The sequence below is a fragment of the Pseudophryne corroboree genome, chromosome 3, assembly GCF_028390025.1.
Source record: "Pseudophryne corroboree isolate aPseCor3 chromosome 3, aPseCor3.hap2, whole genome shotgun sequence".
Lineage (NCBI taxonomy): Eukaryota > Metazoa > Chordata > Amphibia > Anura > Myobatrachidae > Pseudophryne > Pseudophryne corroboree.
In genome coordinates, this window is record NC_086446.1 from 373,736,251 (window position 1) to 373,760,535 (window position 24,285).

The window sequence follows — 24,285 nt, forward strand, 5'->3', positions numbered from 1 at the left end:
ACACATGTATATACATACATACATACATACATACATATACAACACACACACACACACACACACACACACACACACACACACACACACACACATATGATATATATACATGTGTATATATACGTGTACTGTATGTGTATATATATATATGTATATATATATATGTATTCATGTTTAATATGCTATGTGTATATGTGTGTGTGTGTGTGTGTGTGTGTGTGTGTATATACACACAGTATTTCTATGTGTAGATATGTATATGTATAAATATATATATATATATATATATATATATATATATATATATATATATATATACACACACACACACACACACACACACACACACACACTAGTTTTACGGACCCAGCATATACTGGGTCACCTCAGTCCCCACCCCCGTGATTGGCTCCACCCAGTTCTGGAAACCCCCCCATGCAAATCCTGCGTTTGCCACTGCAAATTAATGCCGATTTTCCGACCATCGGAAAAGTCAGCACTAATTGAATATACCCATAAGCTGCTAAGATAAAGGTAACGTCAGAGAAATTTCTGCTTTCTTCCGCATTAACACTTTGTTAAATAGCAAACAGCTGTGACAAAGCCTTTTACCAGCATTTACACTGTCTAACTTTATATTCGTCTATGGTAAGCAGTGTTGGATGCAAGATGATAAACTGAGGATGGGAAATTTGAAAAACCCTGTGGTGCAGGGTTTTTCCCAGCACCTGCGGGGTTTTCCTATTCAATTGCAGGACTGAAAATGGGATGCGGTGACCTTCTTGCAGCAGCAGTGAGTATGTGAGTGGTGAGTGCGTGTGAGTATTTGCAACTGTCTGTGAGTGTCTATGAGTTGTGTAAGAGCGTATGAGTGTGAACCCGAACCCCCCTTCCCCGTGTTGTGAATTCCCTCCCAAAGGCCCTTGAGCCTCCCAGCAGCCCCAGGGCTACCCAGCATCCCCCACCCCAGTGGCAAAAATGAAGGGGAGACCACGCAGACCAATGGAGGGGTGAGTATCATTTTATTTTTAAACTGGTGCCGCAAGTTTTTCAGTGCTGAAAACCCAGCAACCGCTTTTTTAAAATTGGATAATGCATTTCCACTTTAATCCAAAATTGGTCACGAGGTTCGCAAGGTTTATTACCTTGCTAACCCTCGTGCCCAACTGAATTCCCCCCTAAGCTGTCAAACTCTGGGGGTAATTCAGACTGCATCGCAGCGGTAGCGATCGCAGTCTGAATCACTTTGTGGAGTGCACATGCACAGCGGCCGCACTGCGCGAGTGCACCCCGGAAGCCCAGTGAGATGCTATCTGCATCTCAGGGCTGCAATCGCCTCTGCCTGTTTGACAGGCAGAGGCGGTCGCAGGGCAGGAGGGGGCATGCCAACGGTGTTAGAACGACGTTGGTGGGGAATGGACCGGACAACGGAGGTGTGTCCGGACCATTGGATGGGCGCCACGGCGGCTGCGTGATGTCACATGCAGCCACTGCAACCCGGGATGCGGCGAATAGCGGCCTGCCGGCGTGCAGGAGCTGTGCTGGCAGGGAGCTACTCGTTAGGTACAAAAGCATTGCATCCGGGCGATGCTTTTGTACCTGTGCGGGGGTGGGGGTAGGGCCAGACATGCGGGGCGGACTAGCCCTGTGCTGGTCGTCCCCCCGCATGTCTGTGAAATTGATCGTAGATGTGCTTAATTTAATTTAGCACATCTTTGATCAGATCTAAATTAGGCCGTCTGTCCATGAAATAGTATAAGTGGAACAATGTTCATTACAGTGAAACAATACAAGTGTGGCTGCACATTATATAGAACAGCTTAGCTGCAATAGTTTAAACCAGAGGTGGAGAACCTGTGGCCCTCCAGCTGTTGCTGAACTACACAGCCCTGCAACCATTTTAGCATGGCCAAATAGCAAAACTGTAGCAGGGCATACTGGTATGTGTAGTTCAACAACAGCTGGAGGGCCAAAGGTTCCCCACCCCTGGTTTAAACTAACATTTGTACCTAGCTTCATACAGTATGTTAGACTTACCAGAGTTCCTATGCAGGCGCAAACAGCTCATGTGTTAAGTGTCTAACTATGGTGTTTGAGGTTGGATGTTCAACACCCCTGCATGGCATGCTGCGCATTGCGTATTTTAAATGCAGGGTGATTTAACTAATTGTTGTTATTGACAAGGTACACACAGAGCACACTAATATACTGAGCGTACAAGTTAAATAAATGTGTGTATGTATATATATATATATATATATATATATGTATCTCACATATATGGACCCCCTCCCCCTTGCAAGTTCTGCATTTGCACCCTACTAATAAAAAAGAACCTTGGAAACTTTAGAGGACTGGAAACAAGGACTGTATGGTATCATTCTTATCTGCAATATTTACAGCTGTTTAAGTCGGAAGTATCACAAAAATAAGGATGTGCAAAAGTGATACTGCCCCTTTAACAGCAAATGTTATAATGATATACACTGTATGTTGTGTAAGCAAACACTTCTTTGTCCCTGGGTAGTAGCACAAGTTAGCAATACTGTTATGACTTACTGCCATATGTAAATTTCTATTTGCATGTTTACATTCAGTTTACATTTGTTTCAGCGTTCGTCTCTAATGTTTGAACATATGTTATTATACTAGATCCCTTTAAACCTGACTCATATTGAAATCTAGGAAGCAGATGCATAATACTGAGGGAACCAGACGTAACAGCATAGGGAAGGGACTTGCAGTAATCACAGATGTGTCTATATTGCTGGGATGAGCTCATTATGTAGGCAAAAGTGGGGTTCTTTTTTTTTCATTCTATACTCAACATCGGCCTCTAGTGGAGGATAGCAGAACTGATAGATGCAAGCAAGAATCAGTGAAGTTTGAAAAGACATAGGACCTCATTTAAAATTATTAGGGGTGATCTAAATATGACTGGAAAATGGCTACTAAAAGCTCAAATTTTGGAGGTGTTAAAGCACCCTCAGTATCCCCAGGGCTGGCACGCCAGTGCATTTATGCAACCCTGAGATGTCTCTTATTTTGAGATGTAGAGATTTGGATACAATAGATACAATAATTAAAGGTTGCACCTACATAAACTGTGCAAGTTTTGAATACAGTGAAGCCTAATCCATCCTTGCAGAGGGAAACCATTAAAAGTAGAAGAGTTATCAAATGAAAATGCTAAAAAAGGTAATGTGTCCCAAGTAATGCTCTATACTCGCTTTGGACCTAATTCTTTTCTTCAGGTCCACTTGTAAGGTGGGAGAGTAGTGACATGGGGAGGAATCCACCTGGGAGCAATAATAGAGCTTTGTGCTAAACAGCTTTCAAGCCATATTTGCATACAGAGCAGTATTTATCTATCCCCTGAGAAGAAAACACAGAATGATGCAATATCTTATTGTAATTGTCCATAAAAGTGACTTCTCCAGCTGTGTTACAAATGGGTCAGAGTGTGGCATAGAGATCCACTGATCTCCGTATCGCATCCACACAGATATCAGATACAGTGCAATGGATGTGGTATGGAGGGTCGACAAGAGTTAGGTCGACAATGTCTAGGTCGACCACTATTGGTCAACAGTAATTATGTCGACATGGGTTCTAGGTCAACATGTACTAGGTCGACATGACATAAGGATGACATAAGGTCGACATGAGTTTTTTCACTTTTTTGGGTGTAGTTTTCTTCGTAAAGTGACAGGGAACCCCAATTAGTACACTGTGTCCCCTCGCATGGTTCGCTTCGCTCGCCTAGAACGTGTCGACCTAGAGTCCCTGTCGACCTACAGTAGAAACCATGTCAGCCTACTTACTGTCGACCAATAGTTGTTGACCTAGACACTGTCGACCTAAGTCTTGTCGACCTAGAGACTGGATACCCAGTGCAACATAGAGGGCAACGGCTCTCTATGCCACACGGGGAGATGTACTAAGTCTTGGAGAGTGATAAAGTGGAGAGAGATAATATACCATCCAATCAGCTCCTGTCATTTTTCAAACAGGGCATATAACAAGGCAGTAAGGAGATGATTGGCTGGTACTTTATCACTCTCCACTTTATCACTTTTCAAGGCTTAGTACATCTGCCCCTGTGTCCATTTGGTTCAAAGCTTGAGAAAACACTTATGTGCACTAGACCACAAGTGAAAAAACAACAGAAAGGTCTTACTACCCAACAGTTAAGCAATTCTAGATCATTTTCTGTGCTCCATCAAGATCTATGTTATTGTGATAAATACCTCTGGAGATCATACTACAACATATTGTAATAAGCTAGTCATCAAGTGTATTGCCACGCATACACAGGAAGATAAAATGCCTGTCTGACCGACAAGCATTTTATCTGCCACTGCCGATATCGGGAACATACACTGGGAGATCTCTCACAATGTATGTCACATGATATCGGTGCCCCAACACTGTGGTGGAGACATTTCACCATTCCTTCGGTCAGCCGCGGGAGGGCATACACTCTCCAATGAGGCCGGCATGACACATAAAAAATATCGTATTGGAGGGGCCTGCTGTACTATATGACACGCCCGATCGATATTTTCAGGTCGTTCGGCCACATACACGCTACAATTATCTGGCCAACCTTCTGATATCGGGCAGGTCCGCCAGATAATTGTAGCATGTATGCCCAGCATAATTCACAAAGCTATTACATGCTTTTTAACAATTTTTAACAAACAAATAATAATTTAATTATTTATTTATTACCAGTTATTTATATAGCGCACACATATTCCGCAGCGCTTTACAGAGAATATTTAGCTATTTACATCAGTCCCTGCCCCAGTGGAGCTTACAGTCTATATTCCCTATCACATGTATACACATACACATTCATGCTAGGGTTCATTTGTTTTTGTTGGGATCCAATTAACCTGCCAGTATATTTTGGATTGTGGGAGGAAACCAGAGTACCCAGAAGAAAGCCATGCAAGTACGGGGAGAATATACAAACTCCACACAGTTAAGGCTATGGTGGGGATTGAACCGATGACCTCAGTGCTGTGAGGCAGTAATGATAACCATTAGACCGTACTGCCAAATACTAAAGTTAATAAATACTAAACAAATGTATTGTCAATGCCTTGTTAACATATTCCTTTTTAGCAGACAACTTCCAGTGTTGAGAAAAGAGGGCTCTTCATTTTTATTGAGAACTCTTGGAAACACTGTTAGAAAGTATATCTACCCTATGGTGCAAGTCTGGTAGAGGGTAGTATTTAATAAGCATACAGTATATTGTCTCGGATTGTCCCGAATGATAGATCAATGTAGTGTGGATGGCTATTGCTTTATAACTGGGATTTGGAATATTAAGATGAAGATCTCAGTAGAGACCTGGAGACCTGCTATTAGCATATGAATTGCTGATATAACCATGTATTGAGTGACAGGCTTGCATACAATTTGGATACAAATATTATATGTAATTCTACCATTATGCCCTTCTGCTAAGGAGCCCAAACTCTGCCTGTGTCACAGGGGCTCATTAGTGTGGGCAGCAGGTAGCCACCCAGTCAGATTAATCTGTGGACCACATTAACCAATTTATATGAAAATGATCTAACCAGTTTCCATCAGATCATCAGCATGCACTGGGGAAGTTTTGAGATAAGGGCCAATTACAGCAGATAATACCACTTGTGTGACCAGAATTAGATACTTGCCTGATGTAGCGCAAACATCTTAAAGGTATTACATTGTTACTACTACTTATTTTCTTATTTGCGTACACAGTTACATGATTTCATTCATATCTATTGGCTAACAAAGTGCTAAGCAATGATTTGTGCTTCAACCAGAGTACAAAGAACAAGCACTTGAGCCCTTCAATTCTCATATGTTTTGCGCGATATGTAAGCCCTAGGAATCAGAGACTGTAACTTCATTCCTATAAATATATATCATCTTTCATTGCTCCTAATCTATTCTTAGTCTATGTATTTATTATACAGCATATATAATAGTTTCTTTTTGGACAGGTGACCTCCATCAGTACCTAAATAATACACAATTCCCATTCCTTTCAAATGGTCGCTTTTATATATTATCCAGTAGTTGCACCCTCAAGTTATCCCCACTGGGGTGCAAGAAGCTATGCGATATTGTAACTAGATATCACTTTTTAGCATGCCAGGTACTTGGCTGGTTACTATGGGTTTGACTGATCACCATAGCTGTGGCATTTCTAGTGTCTGTACTCTAATACCCCTTTCACATATACCCTCTTTCTAATACCCCTTTCACATATACCCTCTTTCTAATACCCCTTTCACATATACCCTCTTTCTAATACCCCTTTCACATATACTCTCTTTCTAATACCCCTTTCACATATACCCTCTTTCTAATACCCCTTTCACATATACCCTCTTTCTAATACCCCTTTCACATATACCCTCTTTCTAATACCCCTTTCACATATACCCTCTTTCTAATACCCCTTTCACATATACCCTCTTTCTAATACCCCTTTCACATATACCCTCTTTCTAATACCCCTTTCACATATACCCTCTTTCTAATACCCCTTTCACATATACCCTCTTTCTAATACCCCTTTCACATCACAAAAATAACCTGGTATTGACCCGGCATATTGCCGGGTTGACACGGGTCAGTGTGCGACGTGAAAGGGGTCTTGGAGACCCGGTAATTCAACCCGGGTAATAAGAAGGGGTATACCCCTTTCACATCGCACAAATAACCCGGTCAGTGTGCGATGGGAAAGCACTTTCTGAGAATTAGCGGGTCGTCTGACCCGGTAATTCAACCCGGTATAAAAGAAGGATTATACCCGGGTTGAATACCGGGTCAGGCGCAGTGTGAATAGGAGCCGGGTCGATGCGACACGGCTCCCATTCACAGCATAGGGAGAGGCGGCGCAGGAGATGAGCTCATCTCCCAGTGCCGCCTCTACCCCCGCTGCTGCTGCAACCCCCCCCCCTTCCCGCTGCTATGGCAACCGACTCGGTATATTGCCGGGTCGGAAAGCCAGCAAAGGAGAGCAAATGCCGGATCCCACCCGGTAAGGACACGTTTCTCTTACCGGGTGGGATCCGGCATTTGCGATCTGAAAGCGGTATTATTCTCAGGTTGAATACGTGTCAGTGGCAGTGTAAACGGGTTCCCGGGTCAATGCGACCCGGCACCCGTTTCCTATATAGGGAGAGGCGGCACGGAGATGAGCTCCACCCCCGCCCCGCTGCTGACTACACCTCCCGCCACTATGGCACCCAACCTGACATATTGCCGGGTCGGGAAGCCAGCGCAGAGGCTCCAATGCCGGATCCCACCCGGGAAGGACCCATTTCCAATTTCCGAGTAGGATGCGGCATTGGAGATTTAAAAGGGGTATAAGCTATAACTAGCATCTGATTAAATTAGCATCACTGTGTTTGCGGGCTTTATTTATGAAGCAGTGAAGAGCCTATTTTTTGCCACACAATAGGCGCAGCAGCGTTTCTAGAGAGGAGGGCACCGGTGTGCAGACTCCGTAAAATGGCAGCCGCAGAGTCTCTCGTGGTCAGTGCACTAGCAGCGGTGGTGATGGCTACAGGAGAGGAGGGGGACCACACACAGTCTCCGATGGATGCCGGAAAGGTAAGTATAGAAGAAATGGGTGCAGTGTGGGCCCCCTCTGGACCCAGGGGCCCGTGTGCACCGCACACACTGCACCCATTATAGATACGCCAGTGAATAGGCGCTTTACTGTCTCAAATCATTTATCAAAGGGTTTATGGTAAATCAGAAACTTCTACAGCCTTAACACATTTACCTGCACTTCCCACCATTTCCACAAACCTCTATGGGAATAGTGGAATCAGGCAATTTATCAAGCAGCAAAATCCTAGATTTTCACTGCTAGGAAACTGCATCTTGAGATGGCATAGTGTAGATCAGCAAAATCGGGGAGGATTTGCTGTATGACCACCAGATTATGAATCAATGCGCATGTGCAGATAACTGCCGCATATTATCATTTGATGCTAAGCTTTCACCAGCAGCGTTAGGCTGCCTGTAACCAAGAAGAGATTACAGAGGAGGGAGGCAATGATCACCAGGATGGTAAGTATTTATGAATAACAGTGGTACCTGAGTATGTATTGGTGCAAGAAGCAGCGATACCAAACAAAGGGTTGCAGCCCCTATTAATAAACAGAGCATTATGTGTTTGCTGGCCTATGATAGGGATATTCGTTTCTAAGCTCCTCTGGGAAGGGTTGATCTGCTCGAATAAAGAATGTATAGCACTGAGCAACATGTTGGTGTTATATAAATGCTGATAATAATAATAATAATAATAATAATAATATGTTGCCCTAGCCCTTTACTGTTCATTTATCATTAATTAATCCCCACCCAACACTTACCTGACTGGGTTGGAAGGTTCATTGCAATGTCCAAAAGTTGGACAGATACGAAGAGGGGACAAGGACCCCCACCCTGGATTTCCACTGCCCAGCACTTTTTTTAGGGTGACACAAAGACGGCAGCGTTAGCAGAATGGGTCCACTAGGCGCATCACAAGGCTTGTGTTGCTGTAATTTAAAGAAAAATGTCAGAATAGCAGGGGATGCGTATAGGGAGAGGTTATACATATTAATAATTGGTTATATAATGTAACAGAAGGATTTATTGAATAATGTTGCTTTGAGCAAGGGTTTACTGCAGTGGAAGGGGACAGGGGTGAGATATTTATATATATATATATATATATATATATATATATATATATATATATATATATATATAAATAAATATAGATATATATAGATATAGAATTAGACACCTTATACTATTTGTCTGTTTCATATAGCTATGTAGCTCATAGAGGAAAATTATATGAAACAATAGGAAGAAAAGGAATTGCACTGACTGTCCCTCTGCAATGTTTTTGTATTCATCTAGCAGCGGAGGGTTAAGGCTGCCTGCACCCCCATACTGCTTGGAGATCACGTCTCCATGCGTCTGTGACCCTCAGCACCAGCTCAGTCATTAAGATTCAGAAAACGCAGAGAGTGTGGGAGGGAGAGAGCTGTATGAATGGAGAGAGAGAGAGAGAAGAAAGGAGGGAGGGAGAGAAAAGTATGAATGGAGTACACAGAGTGAATCATGAATGGACATGCAACAGAAACAGACAGAAGCAGGAACAGAGAGAGATGTGAAAAGAAAGAACATGGAGGAGTCAAAATGACAGGAACATAGTATAAGCCCAGACAGTGAAATGGTGAAAAACAAGCTGACAACAGTGGAGCACAAAAATAATGCAGATGAAGAAATTTCCCTGACTGTGACATACGCAAACAGGGAGGCAATGATATATTATCGCCAGTCACTGCAACGCGGCTGCATACACGTCAGTAGTGTATATAAATAGATATACACTCACAAATGTAAGCCACAGCTTTTGTTCAGCTATGTATCGCTGGCTCTTTTGGCATTTTAAAAGTTCATGATTTTAGGTACATGGAAAAATATGAAATACAAATCCCAGAGGTTTTCTCTTATACACAAACATACCACTGTTTGGATCATGCTTCACTTGAATGGAATGTTTTATGCCACTGATGTAGAATTTTTGGACCTACTTTCAGGATTTTAATTGGGTAACCTTTACACAAAGCAGTGCAGTGCCAATATTTTAAAGATAGAGTACACACAGCGCCTACACACAGTGAAGACAAACATTCCGGTGCTGGACCAGTATTAATATAAATGCAAATGGGGAGGGAAAGGGACTAAGAAAAAGAGAGTATGGAAAGAGAAAAAAATGGGGACAGAGAAAGCAGAGGCGGATTAAGATCTAATGGGGCCCTAAGCAAGACACAGATTTGGTGCCCCCTTCCTCAAACAATCCACAGCCGCCCCCCACTGATTGTAGCAAGCAAGCCCCCAGTTAGTGTGTGCCCAACCACCCGATTCATTGTAGCAGGCAGCACTATCCCCACATGCCTCTGCCCCCTCTTATCACTCACTGACAACCCCCTCCAAGGCTTACACACACTCTCCCAGCACACATGATCCTCTTGAAAGCACCATGCTCCTCTATAAAGGGAGGGGGGGGGGGGGGTTTGGGGGGCATCGAGGGCATTCCACCCCATATCACTTCCCCTTTATATGATACAGTACCAAACAGGGGTGACACCAGGCTGATTACCTCACCCCAAGGGATCCCCCTGCACCCAAAGAACAGGGGCCACACCCAGGGGAGGTTAGGGTTAGGGTAGATGCTAGATCCAAGCGGGCTAAAGGACCTGATGTCACAACCATGTGACCCATGACGGCAGAGGGAGGTTCAATGTCGGTGAGCTAGCAATTTCACCATCCACTTCAACATCTATTCCGTTTAGTACATTTTGGGTCCCACATTCTGGTCTTGCTCCTCCCCCTGCTGTCAGAGTTCCTTTAGCCTGGTTGAATTTAGCCTCATCATTAGGGATAGGGTGGAGGAGGGTAGGTTAGGGTTATGCTGCGTGGGTGAGAGGCAGAGGCGTAACAAGGGTAGGGCGAGTGGGGCACGTGCCCTGGGCGCCTTGGCAGGCCCAGGAGAGGGGGGCGTTGCCGGCGGCCAGGGCATCATGCCCCATTCGCCCCCATCACGACAAAATGTGATGGGAGGAGAGCGCAGCGTCTCTCCCCTCACCGCCGCCAGCACTAGCAGCGCTGCGTGTGTCCGGTCTCCGGCGTTAGCCAATCAGAGCTTGCGGACCGCCTGTGGTGAGCGGCTGGCTGCATATAATCAAAGTGACACATTGTATTTTCACAGCGGTGGGCCCCCTGAGACCAGCCGGGCCCTAAGCAGGTGCCTATTTTGCCTGTCACTGCAGATGGCCTTCTGCCCTCATCCACCTCCTGTGCTTCAATGCCAAAACCAGCTTGAAGGACCAGCACCGGGGCGGCGTCAGGCTCCCTTGTTATACAGGAGAGCTCCTCACACTTACAGCGGCCTAACGGAACCAACAGGCCAGTCCTTTCAGCTGTAGAAAAAAAAAAGTTTTTCTTTCTGGCACTGCTGCAGCCACACATAGTGGCCTGCAGCCAATTCATGTTACCGGCCATGAAGGGGGGGGGGCATATCCCTGGCTCAGCCTGCCACTGGTACTTACTGTGGACCCTCCCTCACCCTGTGACTGTTCCACTTCAAACCCCCCCACCCCCCCTCCCTCCTCGCCTTCCGGCTTGGACGGGACTTCAGCAGCCTCAGGGGACTGACAGCCTGTGGTGAGCGGCTGGCTGCATATAATCAAAGTGACACATTGTATTTTCACAGCGGTGGGCCCCCTGAGACCAGCCGGGCCCTAAGCAGGTGCCTATTTTGCCTAGCAGTAAATCCGCCTCTGAGAGAAAGAGCCGGTGGGTGATTGAGAGGGCCTGTGGGTGGTGGAGAGTGAGAAAAATAGGATTTTAATTACCTACCGGTAAATCCATTTCTCGTAGTCCGCAGAGGATACTGGCGTCCACATTAGTACCATGGGGTATAGGTGGGTCCACTAGGAGCCTTGGACACTTTAAGAAATCAATAGTGTGGGCTGGCTCCTCCCTCTATGCCCCTCCTACCAGACTCAGTCTTGAAACTGTGCCCGAGGAGATGGCCATATCTTGAGAGAATGATTCAGAAAAAGATAGTGGTGAGATTCGAACCAGCACACACAAACAAGAAGAAAACCATGTTAACACAACATGAACCAGAACAGCAACAGCTGATCCAACAATAATACTTAACCAAGTTAGCCTGCAGAAAAAAAATGAAGCACTGGGCGGGCGCCCAGTATCCTCTATGGACTACGAGAAAAGGATTTACCGGTAGGTAATTAAAATCTTATTTTCTCTTACGTCCTAGAAGATACTGGGTTCCACATTAGTACCATGGGGATGTACCAAAGCTCCCAAACCGGGTGGGAGAGTGCTGAGGTTCTTGCAGAACTGATTGACCAAACTGAAGGTCCTCAGAGGCCAAGGTATCGAACTTCTAGAACTTAGCAAACGTGTTCGAACCAGACAAAGTAGCTGCTCGGCAGAGCTGTAAAGCCGAGACACCCCGGACAGCCGCCCAGGAAGAACCCACCGACCGAGTAGAGTGGGCATGAACTGATTTAGGAACCGGCAAGCTTGCCGTAGAGTAAGCATGCTGGATAGTCAGCGTGATCCAGCGAGCAATAGACTGCTTAGAAGCAGGACATCCAATTTTCTTGGGATCACAGAGCACAAACAGCGAGTCCGATTTTCTTTAACAAGCTGTCCGTTTGACATAGATTCTCAAAGCCCTCACAACATCCAGGGACTTTGTAGTAGAAGAGGTGTCAGTAAGCACCGGAACCACAATAGGTTGGTTTATGTGAAACGCAGACACCACCTTTGGAAGAAATTGCTGATGATTTCTGAGTTCAGCTCTATCCTCATGAAAAATCAAATAGGAGTTCTTGTGAGACAAGGCCTCCAATTCCGAAAACACGCTGTGCGGAAGCCAAGGCCAACAGTGTGACGGTTTTCCATGTAAGAAAATTTACATCCACCTCCTGTAAAGGCTCAAACCAATGCGATTGCAGAAAATTCAACACCACATTGAGATCCCAAAGTGGAATGCACACTCCTTTCAAGAAGGTCTGAACCTCAGGAAGGGATGCCAATGGTTTCTGGAAGAAAATGGACAAGGCCGACATATGGACCTTTATCAAGCCCAGACGCAGGCCCACATCCATACCAGACTGCAGAAAAAGCAGAAGACAACCCAGCTGAAATTCTACCGCAGAAAATTTCCTGTTCTCACACCAAGAGATGTATTTTCTCCAAATCCTTTGGTAATGTTTAGACGTTACCCCTTTCCTGGACTGGATCAAGGTATTACCTTGTCCGGAATCCCTTTCCGGACTAGAATTTGATGCTCAACCTCCCTGCCATCAAACGTAGCCGCAGTAAGTCTTGATAGACCAATGGCCCCTGTTGTAGAAGATCCTCCCGAAGAGGCAGAGGCCATGGGTCCTCCAGAAGAAGTTCCAGTAGATCTGCGTACCAAGCCCTTCTTGGCCAATTCGGAGCAATGAGAATTGTTTGAACCCTTTCCCTTTTTATTCTTTTTAGAATTCTTGGGATCAACGGAAATGGTGGAAAGACATACACCATCTGGTAAACCCACGGAGTCACCAGAGCGTCCACGACCACCGCCAGTGGGTCTCTTGACCTGGAGCAATACCGCTGGAGCTTCTTGTTGAGACGAGAGGTCATCATGTCGATCTGTGGAATTCCCCACCGACGTGTCAAGCACCCGAACACCTCTGGGTGAAGGCTCCACTCTCCCGGGTGGAGGTCGTGTCTGCTGAGGAAGTCTGCTTCCCAGTTGTCCACTTCCGGAATGAAGATTGCGGACAGCACCACGGCGTGTCCCTCTGCCCAGAGGAGAATTCCTGACACCTCCGACATTGCTGCTCTGCTCTTCGTTCCGCCCTGTCGATTTATGTTCGTCACCGCCGTCATATTGTCCGACTGAACCTGGATGGCTCGATTTTGAAGATGATGAGATGCCTTCCGATGATTGGAAGAATGGCTTCCTGACTTGTCCATCTTCCTTAGAAGCATTCCCCTTGGGTGACTGCTCCCCACCCTCTGATTCTGTGGTTAGCAGAATCCAATTTTGAATCCCAAACCTTCAGCCCTCGGTCAGGTGAGAAGTCTGAAGCCACCAAAGAAGAGAAATCCTGGCTCTTGGGGACAGACGGATCTTCTGGTGCATGTGTAGATGCGATCCGGACCATTTGTCCAGAAGATCCAGTTGGAAGGGTCTTGCGTGAAACCTTCCATACTGTAGTGCCTCGTAAGAGGCTACCATATTTCCCAGGAGGCGAATGCACAGATGCACCGATATCCGGGGCGGCCGTAGGACATTCCTTACCATTGACTGAATTACCAATGCCTTTTCCAGAGGAAGGAGCACTTTCTGTACCTCCGTATCCAGTATCATCCCTAGGAACGGAAGCCTCCATGTTGGTTCCAGGTGAGATTTTGGCAGATTCAGAATCCACCCATGATCCTGGAGTAGTCGTGTGGAGAGGGCAATGCTGTGTAACAACCTTTCCCTGGACGGTGCTTTTATCAGTAGATTGTCCAGGTACGGTATTATGTTAACTCCCTGCTTATGGTGGAGAAACATCATCTCCGCCATAACCTTGGTAAACACCCTTGATGCCGTGGAGAGCCCAAAGGGCAGGGCCTGGAACTGGTATTTGACAGTCCTGCAACGCAAACCTTAGATAAGCCTGATGCTGATGAGGCGGCCAAATCGGAATATGAAGGTATGCATCCTTGATATCCAGAGACACCAGGATTTCCCCCTCCTCCAGACCTGAGATCACCGCTCTCAGCAACCCCATCTTGAATTTGAACACCAGTAAATACGGGTTCAGTGACTTGAGGTTTAAAATGGGTCTTACCGAACCATCCGGTTTCGGTACCACAAACAGGGTGGAATAGAAACCCTTGTTTTGTAGGTGAAGTGGAAATGGAACAATGACCTAAGTCTGTACCAGTTTTTGAATTGCTGCTTGTAAGGTCATACTTGCTTCGGGTGAAGCTGGTAAGTCGGATTTGAAGAATCTGTGAGGTGAGAGTTCCTGAAATTCCAGTCTGTATCCCTGGACGATAAGATCTTTTAACCATGGATCCAGGCATGAGGTGGTCCATATGTGACTGAAATATCGTAACCGGGCTCCCACCTGCCTGTTGACCAGGCACTGCGGTCCACTGTCATGCTGAAGGCTTTGAGGAAGCAGAACCGGAGGTCTGATCCTGTGAGGGTGTATTTGCAGGTTTTCTGGGCTTACCTCTATTACCTTTGAAGGCAGTAGAAGAGCCTTTGGCCTTACCTTTAAACTTTGCTGTCTGAAAGGACTGCAACGTTGGTGCAGAATAGGATTTCCTAGCCGGGGAAGCTGCGGAAGGAAGATATGTAGACTTACCCGCCATAGCTTTGGATATCCACGTATCCAGTTAATTTCCAAAGCACCTGTGAAAGGTAGGCTTTCCACGCCTTTCCTGGAAGCCGCATCCGCAGTCCACTGGTGTAGCCACAAGCCCCTACGTGATGACACTGCCATGGCAGTAGTGCGTGCATTGAGCAATCCAATCTCCTTTATGGCCTCCACCATAAAGTTAGCAGAATCGAACCCATCAATTAGATTATCAGACCATTTTGCAATGGCCCTGGTGATCCATGCACAAGCTATAGTGGGTCTTTGGGCCACCCTCGCCGATGTGTACAGAGATTTGAGAGTGGTCTCAATTTTGCGGTCTGCAGCATCCTTCAATGAAGCTGCCCCAGGAACCAGTAAAACAATCTTACGTGACAGTCTGGAAACTGACGCGTCCACTATCGGCGGGTTTTCCCATTTTTTCCTGTCATCCTGAGGAAACGGGAATGATGTAATCAACCGTTTTGGAATCTGAAACTTCCTGTCAGGATTAATCCAAATTGCTTAAAAAAAGGAGATTTATGGTAAGACTTACCATTGTTAAATCTCTTTCTGCGAGGTACACTAGATTCCACAGGGAATAACATTGGGGTGTAGAGTTGGATCTTGATCCGAGGCACCAACAGGCTAAAGCTTTGACTGTTCCCAGGATGCACTGCACCGCCTCCTCTATATCCCCGCCTCCAGGCACTGGAGCTCAGTTTTGTTAAACAGTCCAATGCAGTAGCAGGTAAAAGAGACGACAGTAGTTAGTAGCCACAGATAACCACATTCTCACGACAGGTGAAGGTACCAGCGGCTAATGCCATACAAACCCAAGTAAGCTAAGTGCGTCAGGGAGGGCGCCCTGTGGAATCTAGTGTACCTCGCAGAAAGAGATTTAACAATGGTAAGTCTTACCATAAATCTCCTTTTCTGCAGCGGGGTACACTGTTATTCCATAGGGAATAACATCGGGGATGTCCTAAAGCAGTTCCTCAAGGGAGGGGACGCACTGTAGCGGGCACAAGAAGCCGGCGTCCAAAGGAAGCATCCTAGGAGGAGGAAGTATCAAATGCATAGAACCTAATGAACGTGTTCACTGAGGACCACATAGCCGCCTTGCACAATTGTTCTAGGGACGCGCCATGGCGGGCCGCCCAAGAAGGTCCAACAGACCGAGTAGAATGGGCCTTGATAGTAGCAGGAGCTGGAAGTCCAGCCTGCGCATAAGCTTGTGCAATCACCATTCTAATCCATCTGGCCAAGGTTTGCTTATTCGCAGGCCAGCCACGTTTGTGAAAACCAAAAAGGACAAGAAAGAATCAGATCTCCTAAGAGAAGCGGTTCCCTTCACAATACTCAAGTATCCTGTAAATGCACAGCGCTGATGAGGCAGGCGGCTTTACAGAGGAAACAGTGCCCAGCAGTCCCAGAATCAGCGCAGCTCTGTGTAATGGCGCCCAAACTCTGACAAGGAGTGAGGGAGAGAGAGAGTTGCAGCTCCAGGGCGGGAACATCTGCTGTAGATGGCACCTGGGGCTGGGGGAGGGGCTACAGGTAAGAGCCTTATCCCCTCTGCTGGACTTCACCACCGGATACTGTGGAGCCTGTACTAAACGGATTTTAAGAAATCCGACCTGTGCTCCTTGCCCTAGTGGATATAGTGGGGTCCCTGCACGCCCACAGTGTCCATGCCAACGGCACGGTCTGTCTCCGGAGACCGCGACCGGATTGCGATTTCGGCGGGTCCCACTTGGGGGACCCTCTTACCTTCTCCTTATGGTGTGGCCACGCGATCCAGCAGAGCAGCAGCGGTATGTGTGCCTGATGAGACCGGAGCACCTCCGCTGTAAGTACCCAGCAACCAGGATGCGGGAGTATACAGCACCGCTGGGGGAGGTGAGGGAGCCGCAGCACGATATGTCAGCATGACATATAGCACCAAGTGCCTATGCTGCGGCCCTTGAAGTCTTCTTTCTTGTCAGAAAAGCTCTTTTCAGGGCTGCCTAGCGCAGCCCTCCCTGTTAGCTGCCTGCACTGCAGGCACCAACTTACAAACTGAGCTCCTGGGAACAGTCAAAGCTTTGGCCTGTTGGTGCCTCGGATCAAGATCCAACTCTACATCCCGATGTTATTCCCTGTGGAATACCAGTGTACCCCGCTGCAGAAAGGGAATTTAATTCCTTGGAAGCAGGAAAAGTAGCAGAGGATTTCTTTTTTACATTAAAAAAGGATTCCTCCTCGTCCTCTGACACCTTGTCAGGAGTATGCAAAACCTCTCTTATAGCTTCAATCAGGGCCTATATTCCCTGTGCTAAAGCTGCATCGCCCCCCACCAAGTCCACCTCCCCCTCCTCTGGGTCTGATACATCATCATCGGTATCAGCGTGCATGATTTGGGCCAGAGTACGCTTCTGTGGACAAATAGCAGGGGTCTGAGACGCCGGAACGACCAATGAATTTCTATTCATCAGGTCATCCACAGATTGTCTTAAGTATTGCGTCTCCTTATTTTGGGATAATTTATTTGAAATCATCCCTTTTAATGAATCTAGCCATACTGGTTCAGATCCACTAGCCTGAGAATGTGTACTATCCTGAGTACACTGTAATGATCCCCCCGACTGAGAAAAGCACTCTGCTGTGCATGATACACAATCGTTTGACATGATAATGCAAAAGAACACACACCCACACAGTGAGGAATAGGATAAAAGCACAGTTAACCCAGACAGAGCCCTTCTAGGGAGACACAGAGAAATGGAGCCAGCCACACAGCGCCCCTATAGTTAAGGTATAGACCTAGCTGGGTCGCCAACTAAAAACCCTAAATAGGGTTAAGTATACCAAATTATTGCTCCCCCCGCCCCTTTGCTATGACCCCCTGGTACCACTGATGTGCTTTCGAGTCCGCGTGGAGGAGCTGCACCATCCAGTCAGGCTGCCTGTGTAAACTTGCAGAAAGGAAATGGCGCTGGTGAGCCACTGGATCCGTTCATAGTGAAGGCCCCGTCCCCTTAATGGCGCGCGGCCTTCCCGCTTTTATACTGGCTGAGGTAACTTGAATTAAAAGGGTTACAGTGGGTTAGAACCCCTGTAAACAGTGTCAGTCGTGGGTAATAAGCATGGCTTCAGTCGCCCCTCACAGCAGTCACTGCAGTGTCCCTGAAGCCGGAGCGCAGCGTGCTTGCAGTGCTGCGCTCTTACCCTTGTGCCGCCATTATAGCTGGCGACCCGCTAACCGGGACTCTGGCCACCTACTCACCGCTCTTCAGTCTTCTGGCTCTGTTAGGAGTGGCGGCGTGCTGCGGGTCTGTGTGCTCGCCGTGGTGGGGCTTACAAATAGGACCCTCAGGAGCTCAGTGTCCTGTCTACCGGGGAACGGGACCATTAACCCTAGGGCCGTTGGGCCGTTCCACCCCCTAAATCCCACGAAGCAGGCAGGCTGGTGCCAGCCAGAGCTGCCTGAAAATAATAAAAAAGAAAATAAATGCAGAAAACTCATCAGGAGCTCCCAAGCGTGACCGGCTCCTCCGGGCACATATTCTAAACTGAGTCTGGTGGGAGGAGCATATAGGGAGGAGCCAGTGCACACTATTGATTTCTTAAAGTGCCCAAGGCTCCTAGTGGACCCATCTATACCCCATGGTACTAATGTGGACCCCAGTATCCCCAGGGAAACAGGAGGTACAGTAACAAGGAGAAGAGGGGAGATGTAATAGGGTCTGTATTTATCTCCTATATATTAGCCCAAGTCTGTGACTCTGTGCCTGGCCGTAACGCTGGGTGGAGTTACAGTGCTGGGGGGAGGCAACGGCCTCTGCCCTGTACAGCACATCAGTAGGGAGGCGGACACAATCAGCCACTGGATGGACGCCACACCGCGCCCGCTCACACAAGAGCCGCATTAAGGGGGGTCACTACCCTGGGATCCCTAACTTACGGGTCCCCTCAGCCGGAGCTCTGTCCCCATTCAGGTTGCCGGGGCAGGAGGGATCCACGCTGCCGGGGGAGGAGTGCGGGCTGTGCATGCGGCTTCCTCCTCTCGGCCAGCACGGCCGAGCAAACTCCAGCCTCCGCCTCTATCAGGAGAGATGCTGCTGGCGGCGGAGGCTGGAGATTGCTCGGCCAAGAGGAGGAAGCCGCACGCACAGCCCGCACTCCGCCCCCGCCAGCGTGGATGGCCGAGAGGAGGAAGCCGCATGCACAGCCCGCACTCTGCCCCCGCCAGCGTGGATCACTCCTGCCCCGGCAACCTGGTGTCCTCTCACCCTGCTGCAGCGCTCCAGTTGCCTGTGTGAGCCAGGTGAGCAGCACGAGCAGCAGAGGTGGGGGGGAGGGGGGCTGATTTTTGGTTATTTGCGGCCTGATTTTCTCCTGGTAATCTGCGGGGGAGGGGGGGGGTGCTGGTGATCAGCAGGGGAAAGGGGGGGTGATGGTGCTGGTGATCAGCAGGGGGGGGGGGGGGGGGTGATGGTGCGCACTCCTGTCTTGGGTGCCCTGGGTCCCCCCAGGGCTTAATCCGGCCATGTGTACACCCACACCCCATGCCATGGACCCCTCACTTATGCAACCCCATCACCACCTAACACTGGGGGGGCCATGCAGACCACCGCACGCCATTTGCGCAACCCCACACCACCCACCCATCCCTGCGCACACAACACTCCCACCATGGCACGCACCATGCTCCGCTCCGGACACAGCTGCCAGCTCACACACACACTGCGGCCATGTGGAAATGAGCGCCTCCTTTCCCGGCAACACACAGCCACCCAGACCCCGACTGACACCCGCACCCCACACAACGGAACCCTCCCTCCGCCAAAACCCGTCACCAGCTACCAAATCCAGCTACTGAGGGGACATGCTGGCCGGGAGCCACCGTCCGCACAACGGACCAGCACACACCATGTTAACACTGCCCGTTGCTGCACATGCGACGCCGCATCACACTGCAAGCACCACGCACCTCACTCTACTTCCGTTAGGTGTATCGCAGCAACTGCCCCCAGCCCCGCGGGAGACATGTATGTTCCACGCCAGCACCAGACACCCACACCTCGGGACAAGGGACACGAGTGCACATTCCAGATTCTATACACCCAACGCAGACACTCACAGACGCCCACCTTGCACTATCATCCATCCCCGTACGTGCAGCAATGCCTTTTGCCCTAATCCACACTTGCATGCCCCCATCAAAAGGGGGTGAACAAGTGCCACCTCATGGTCCCACACAGCCCTATCACCACAACACTTTACAGCTCCAGCAGCAAGAGACATACCATCGCCTATCAGCACACAAACAATGCAACCTCTTCTCCCTTACACACACACACACACACACACACACACTCACCCTTCACACTTCTAGCAACACGCACGCACCCTCCCCCGCCCGCTGCACACACAAAACACCTTCCCCATCCTTGCTACACCTTCCCACAACACACTCCGCCACCCACAGTCCCTTCACCCCCCTCCACAATGCAGCACAAAACCACCCAAAACCTATCACATACAACATCTGCCCCTAACCGTAAAACACATACACCTCAAACCCCCACCCCCACCACCACCACCACCACCACCACCCTCACCCCCACCTCCACCTCCACCCAAAAATAACACTCAAACTACTATTCTACACCTTCACATTTCTCTGGGGGTTACAGGGGCGTAGCCCCTTACAACGGTGTGAAGAGCGCCCGTAGGGCGCGATGAATCACCTAGTAAGATAATATTGCGCTATAATTAGGGCTGGGACTATAACTCCACAGTGAATAAGTACAATTCAATTTAGAGTTATAGTATTAAAAATCAATGTCTTTGCATGAGCTGTATAATATTGCACATTGCTACCAGGCAGGGACGTGCAGTCAGGGGAGGCAGGGGAGGCAGTGCCTCCCCTGTCATAATGATTAAAATAATAAAAAGAAGATATTTATAACACAGTCTGTTATAAATATCTTTTTTTTTAATTATTTTAATAATTCTCCCCCCCTGTGGCTGCGTGTGAGGGACAGCTGGGAGGCAGCGGGAGAGGTGCCTCCCGCTGCTAACACTAAAAGTCCGGGCAGCGGGGGGCGGGCAGGGGACGGGGCGCAGCAATGGGCTGTGAAAGCCCATTGAAAATGAATGGGGAAGCGGCACCTATACTGGTGCCGCAATGACAGGGGCGTGCATTCAGCCCTGATGAATGCACGCCCCTGTCAGTGCCCCAGATGTGATTGGCCCAGCGGATCCAGTGCTGGATCCGCTGTCCAATCACTAGTGAGCCCCCTTCCCGGCTGCAGCAGGCGCCGTGGGCTGTGTGGGCGCCTGCTGCAGCCAGTGCCGCTGACTGACACCAGAGGTCATAATTGACCCCTAGTGTCTGAGCGGCGCTACTATGGGAGAGACGTCATGAGTCATGACGTCTCTCCCATAGTACAGCAGAGACGAGCTGGCGGACGGAGAGACGGAGGCAGCGCTGTAGGAGCGGTAAGTATGTGTGTGTGGTTTTTTTTTTTTATGTGTTTATGTTGGGGGCAGAGCAACAGGAGCACAGCAACTGGGGGGCACAACAACAAGGGGCACAGCAACAGGGGCACAACAACAAGGGGCACAGCAACAGGGGTACAACTCTAAGGGGCACAGCAACAGGGGCACAACTATAAGGGGCACAGCAACAGGGGCACAACTATAAGGGGCACAACTATAAGGGGCACAGCAACTGGGGGGCACAACAACAAGGGGCACAGCAACTGGGGCACAACTATAAGGGGCACAGCAACTGTGGGGGCACAACAACAAGGGGCACAGCAACATGGGCACAACTATAAGGGGCACAGCAAAAGGGGCACAACTACAAGGGGCACAGCAACTGGGGGGCACAGCAACAGGGGCACAACTATAAGGGGCACAGCAACTGGGGGGCACAACTACAAGGGGCACAACTACAAGGGGCACAGCAACTGGGGGGCACAACTACAAGTGGCACAGCAACTGGGGGCACAATTACAGGGGTCACAGCTACTGGGGTCACAGCTACTGGGGGCAAAGCTACTGGGGGCAAAGCTACTGGGGGCACAGCGACTGGGGGCACAGCTACTGGGGGCAAAGCTACAGGGTGCACAGCGACTGGGGTCACAGCTACTGGCGGCAAAGCTACAGGGGGCACAGCGACAGGGGGCACAACTACTCGGGGCACAGCTAGGGGGCACAGCTATTGGGGGCAAAGCTACAAGGGGCACAGCGACTGGGGTCACAACTACTGGGGGCACAGCGACTGGGGGCAAAGCTACAGGGGCCACAGTGACTGGGGGCACAACTACTCAGGGCACTGCTACAAGGGGCACAGCTACACGGGTCACAACTACTGGGGGCACAGCCACAAGGGGCAAAGCTACAGGGGGCACAGCTATAAGGGGCACAACTACAGGGGTCACAACTACTCGGGGCACTGCTACTGGGGGCACTGCTACAGGGGGCAAAGCTACTAGGGGTACAGCTACTAGGCTCACAACTATCGGGGCGCCTGCTCCATCATCCCAGCTAGCAGCAGCACTCTCCCCTGTCTGTGCTAACGTCCTCCCGCGTCAGCGAGTGCATAATATTCATTAATTTCTCTCTCTCCTCCTGTGGATTACTTTGTTTGTAAGTATAATTTTCATTTTTACAGGTACCGGCCCGATTCTACTGGACAAGTGGACGTGACCGGCGTGGGATGTAGGTAAGTAATCTCTCTCTCATTTTTACAGGAACCACCTATTGGATTCTACATGGACAAGTGGACGTGACCGGCGTGGGATGTAGGTAAGTATGTGTGAGTGTATAAGTGTGTTTTAATACATTTTTACTTTCACGGTGTGTGTGTTGTGTTTTTATTTGGGTATTTTTTGTTGTTGTAGAACTACAGGTACCAGCGGGCCCATTATTTCCCCGCATGCTGGTTCTTGAGGTTCTCCAAGTACCAGCAAGCGGGGGAGGCTTGCTGGGCCTTGTAGTTCCACAACAAAAAACAATATTCTTTTTTATACACACTTATGGCTATCAGCCCGGCACCCACCGCCCAGGGGTGCTGGGGACAGCCTCGGGCTTCACCCCTGGCCCTTGGGTGCCTGTAGGGGGGGGACCTCTTGATTTAAGGGGTCCCCACTCCTCCAGGGAACCCAGGCCAGGGGTGACTAGTTGGGGGGGGTAATGCCACGGCCGCAGGGACCTACATAAATGTGTCCCCCGGCTGTGGCATTATGTCCCTGGCTAGTGGAGCCCGGTGCTGGTTTTAAAAATACGGGGGACCCCTACATCTTTTGTCCCCCGTATTTTTGGAACCAGGACCAGTCTAAGAGCCCGGTGCTGGTTGTCTAAATACGGGGAACCCCTGTCCAATTTCCCCTAAGTATTTAAACAACCAGGACCGGCTCAAAGAGCCCGAGGCTGGTTAAACTTAGGAAGGGGGACCTCACACATTTTTTTTTTACATTTTTTAACCCATTCAGACCCTTCTCCATTAAGTTAATGGAAGCCCTAGACAACAAAATTGCATTCATGTCCTCCTCCCACTCCCTTCCCAGTCCCAAACACTAATGTTTATTTTTTTTTCTATAAAAATGTACAATATATCACAAGTATGATGAGCAGGCAGGCAGCGGGCATTGGCGGCATCGGATTGAGATGCAAATTAGTGGCGGAGGGCTGGGTCAGTTGATGGTGGGCAAGTTTGTAAGCCATTGGCGGTGGCAGCAGGCATCGGCTCAGAGGCAGTAGCGGGCATTGGCTCGGCGGTGGTAGGGGTCATCGGCAGGATTCGGCGGACATTATGGCTGTAGTGCCTCACCAGCCTCTGACCTCACCGCACGCCACTGCTACCAGGTGGGACCAAATAAGGGGTAATATTCTCCAAATAAGATGGTCCCGCAAATAAGTCTAAAATACAGGTTATCAGTCACCGTGGTGGTGAAGGTAGTCTACTATAGCAATTGATGGTAAAAGTACTGTAGTGCACACTGTTTGTCATAGGAAAGATATTCAATCCAGCACTACCCGAATAGGCAGCTTGCAGGCGTCAGGTGTGTACAGACACACTCTTGCACAGTGGCCCTCATTCCGAGTTGTTCGCTCGCTAGCTGCTTTTAGCAGCCGTGCAAACGCTAAGCCGCCGCCCTCTGGGAGTGTATCTTAGCTTAGCAGAAGTGCGACCAAAAGGATCGCAGCGCGGCTACAAAAAAAAGATTGCGTCGTTTCTGAGCAGCTCCAGACCTACTCCTACCTTGCGATCACTTCAGACTATTCAGTTCCTGTTTTGACGTCACGAACACGCCCTGCGTTC

General features: G+C 48.8%; 1 protein-coding gene across 3 annotated transcripts in view; it reads right to left on the bottom strand.

Moving 5' to 3' along the window:
* The window catches only part of HDAC5 (histone deacetylase 5), a 148,452-nt gene that overhangs the window by 75,659 nt on the left and 48,508 nt on the right, over positions 1–24,285 (bottom strand). For 2 of the 3 annotated variants that reach the window (XM_063959909.1, XM_063959908.1), the window contains exon 2: positions 8,397–8,564. The exons of the other annotated variant lie outside the window; for it this stretch is intronic. In XM_063959909.1, coding sequence (XP_063815979.1) covers positions 8,397–8,418 — 22 coding nt within the window. In that variant the 5' untranslated portion in view covers positions 8,419–8,564. The remainder of the gene's footprint in view (positions 1–8,396; positions 8,565–24,285) is intronic. 3 annotated transcript variants of the gene reach the window in all.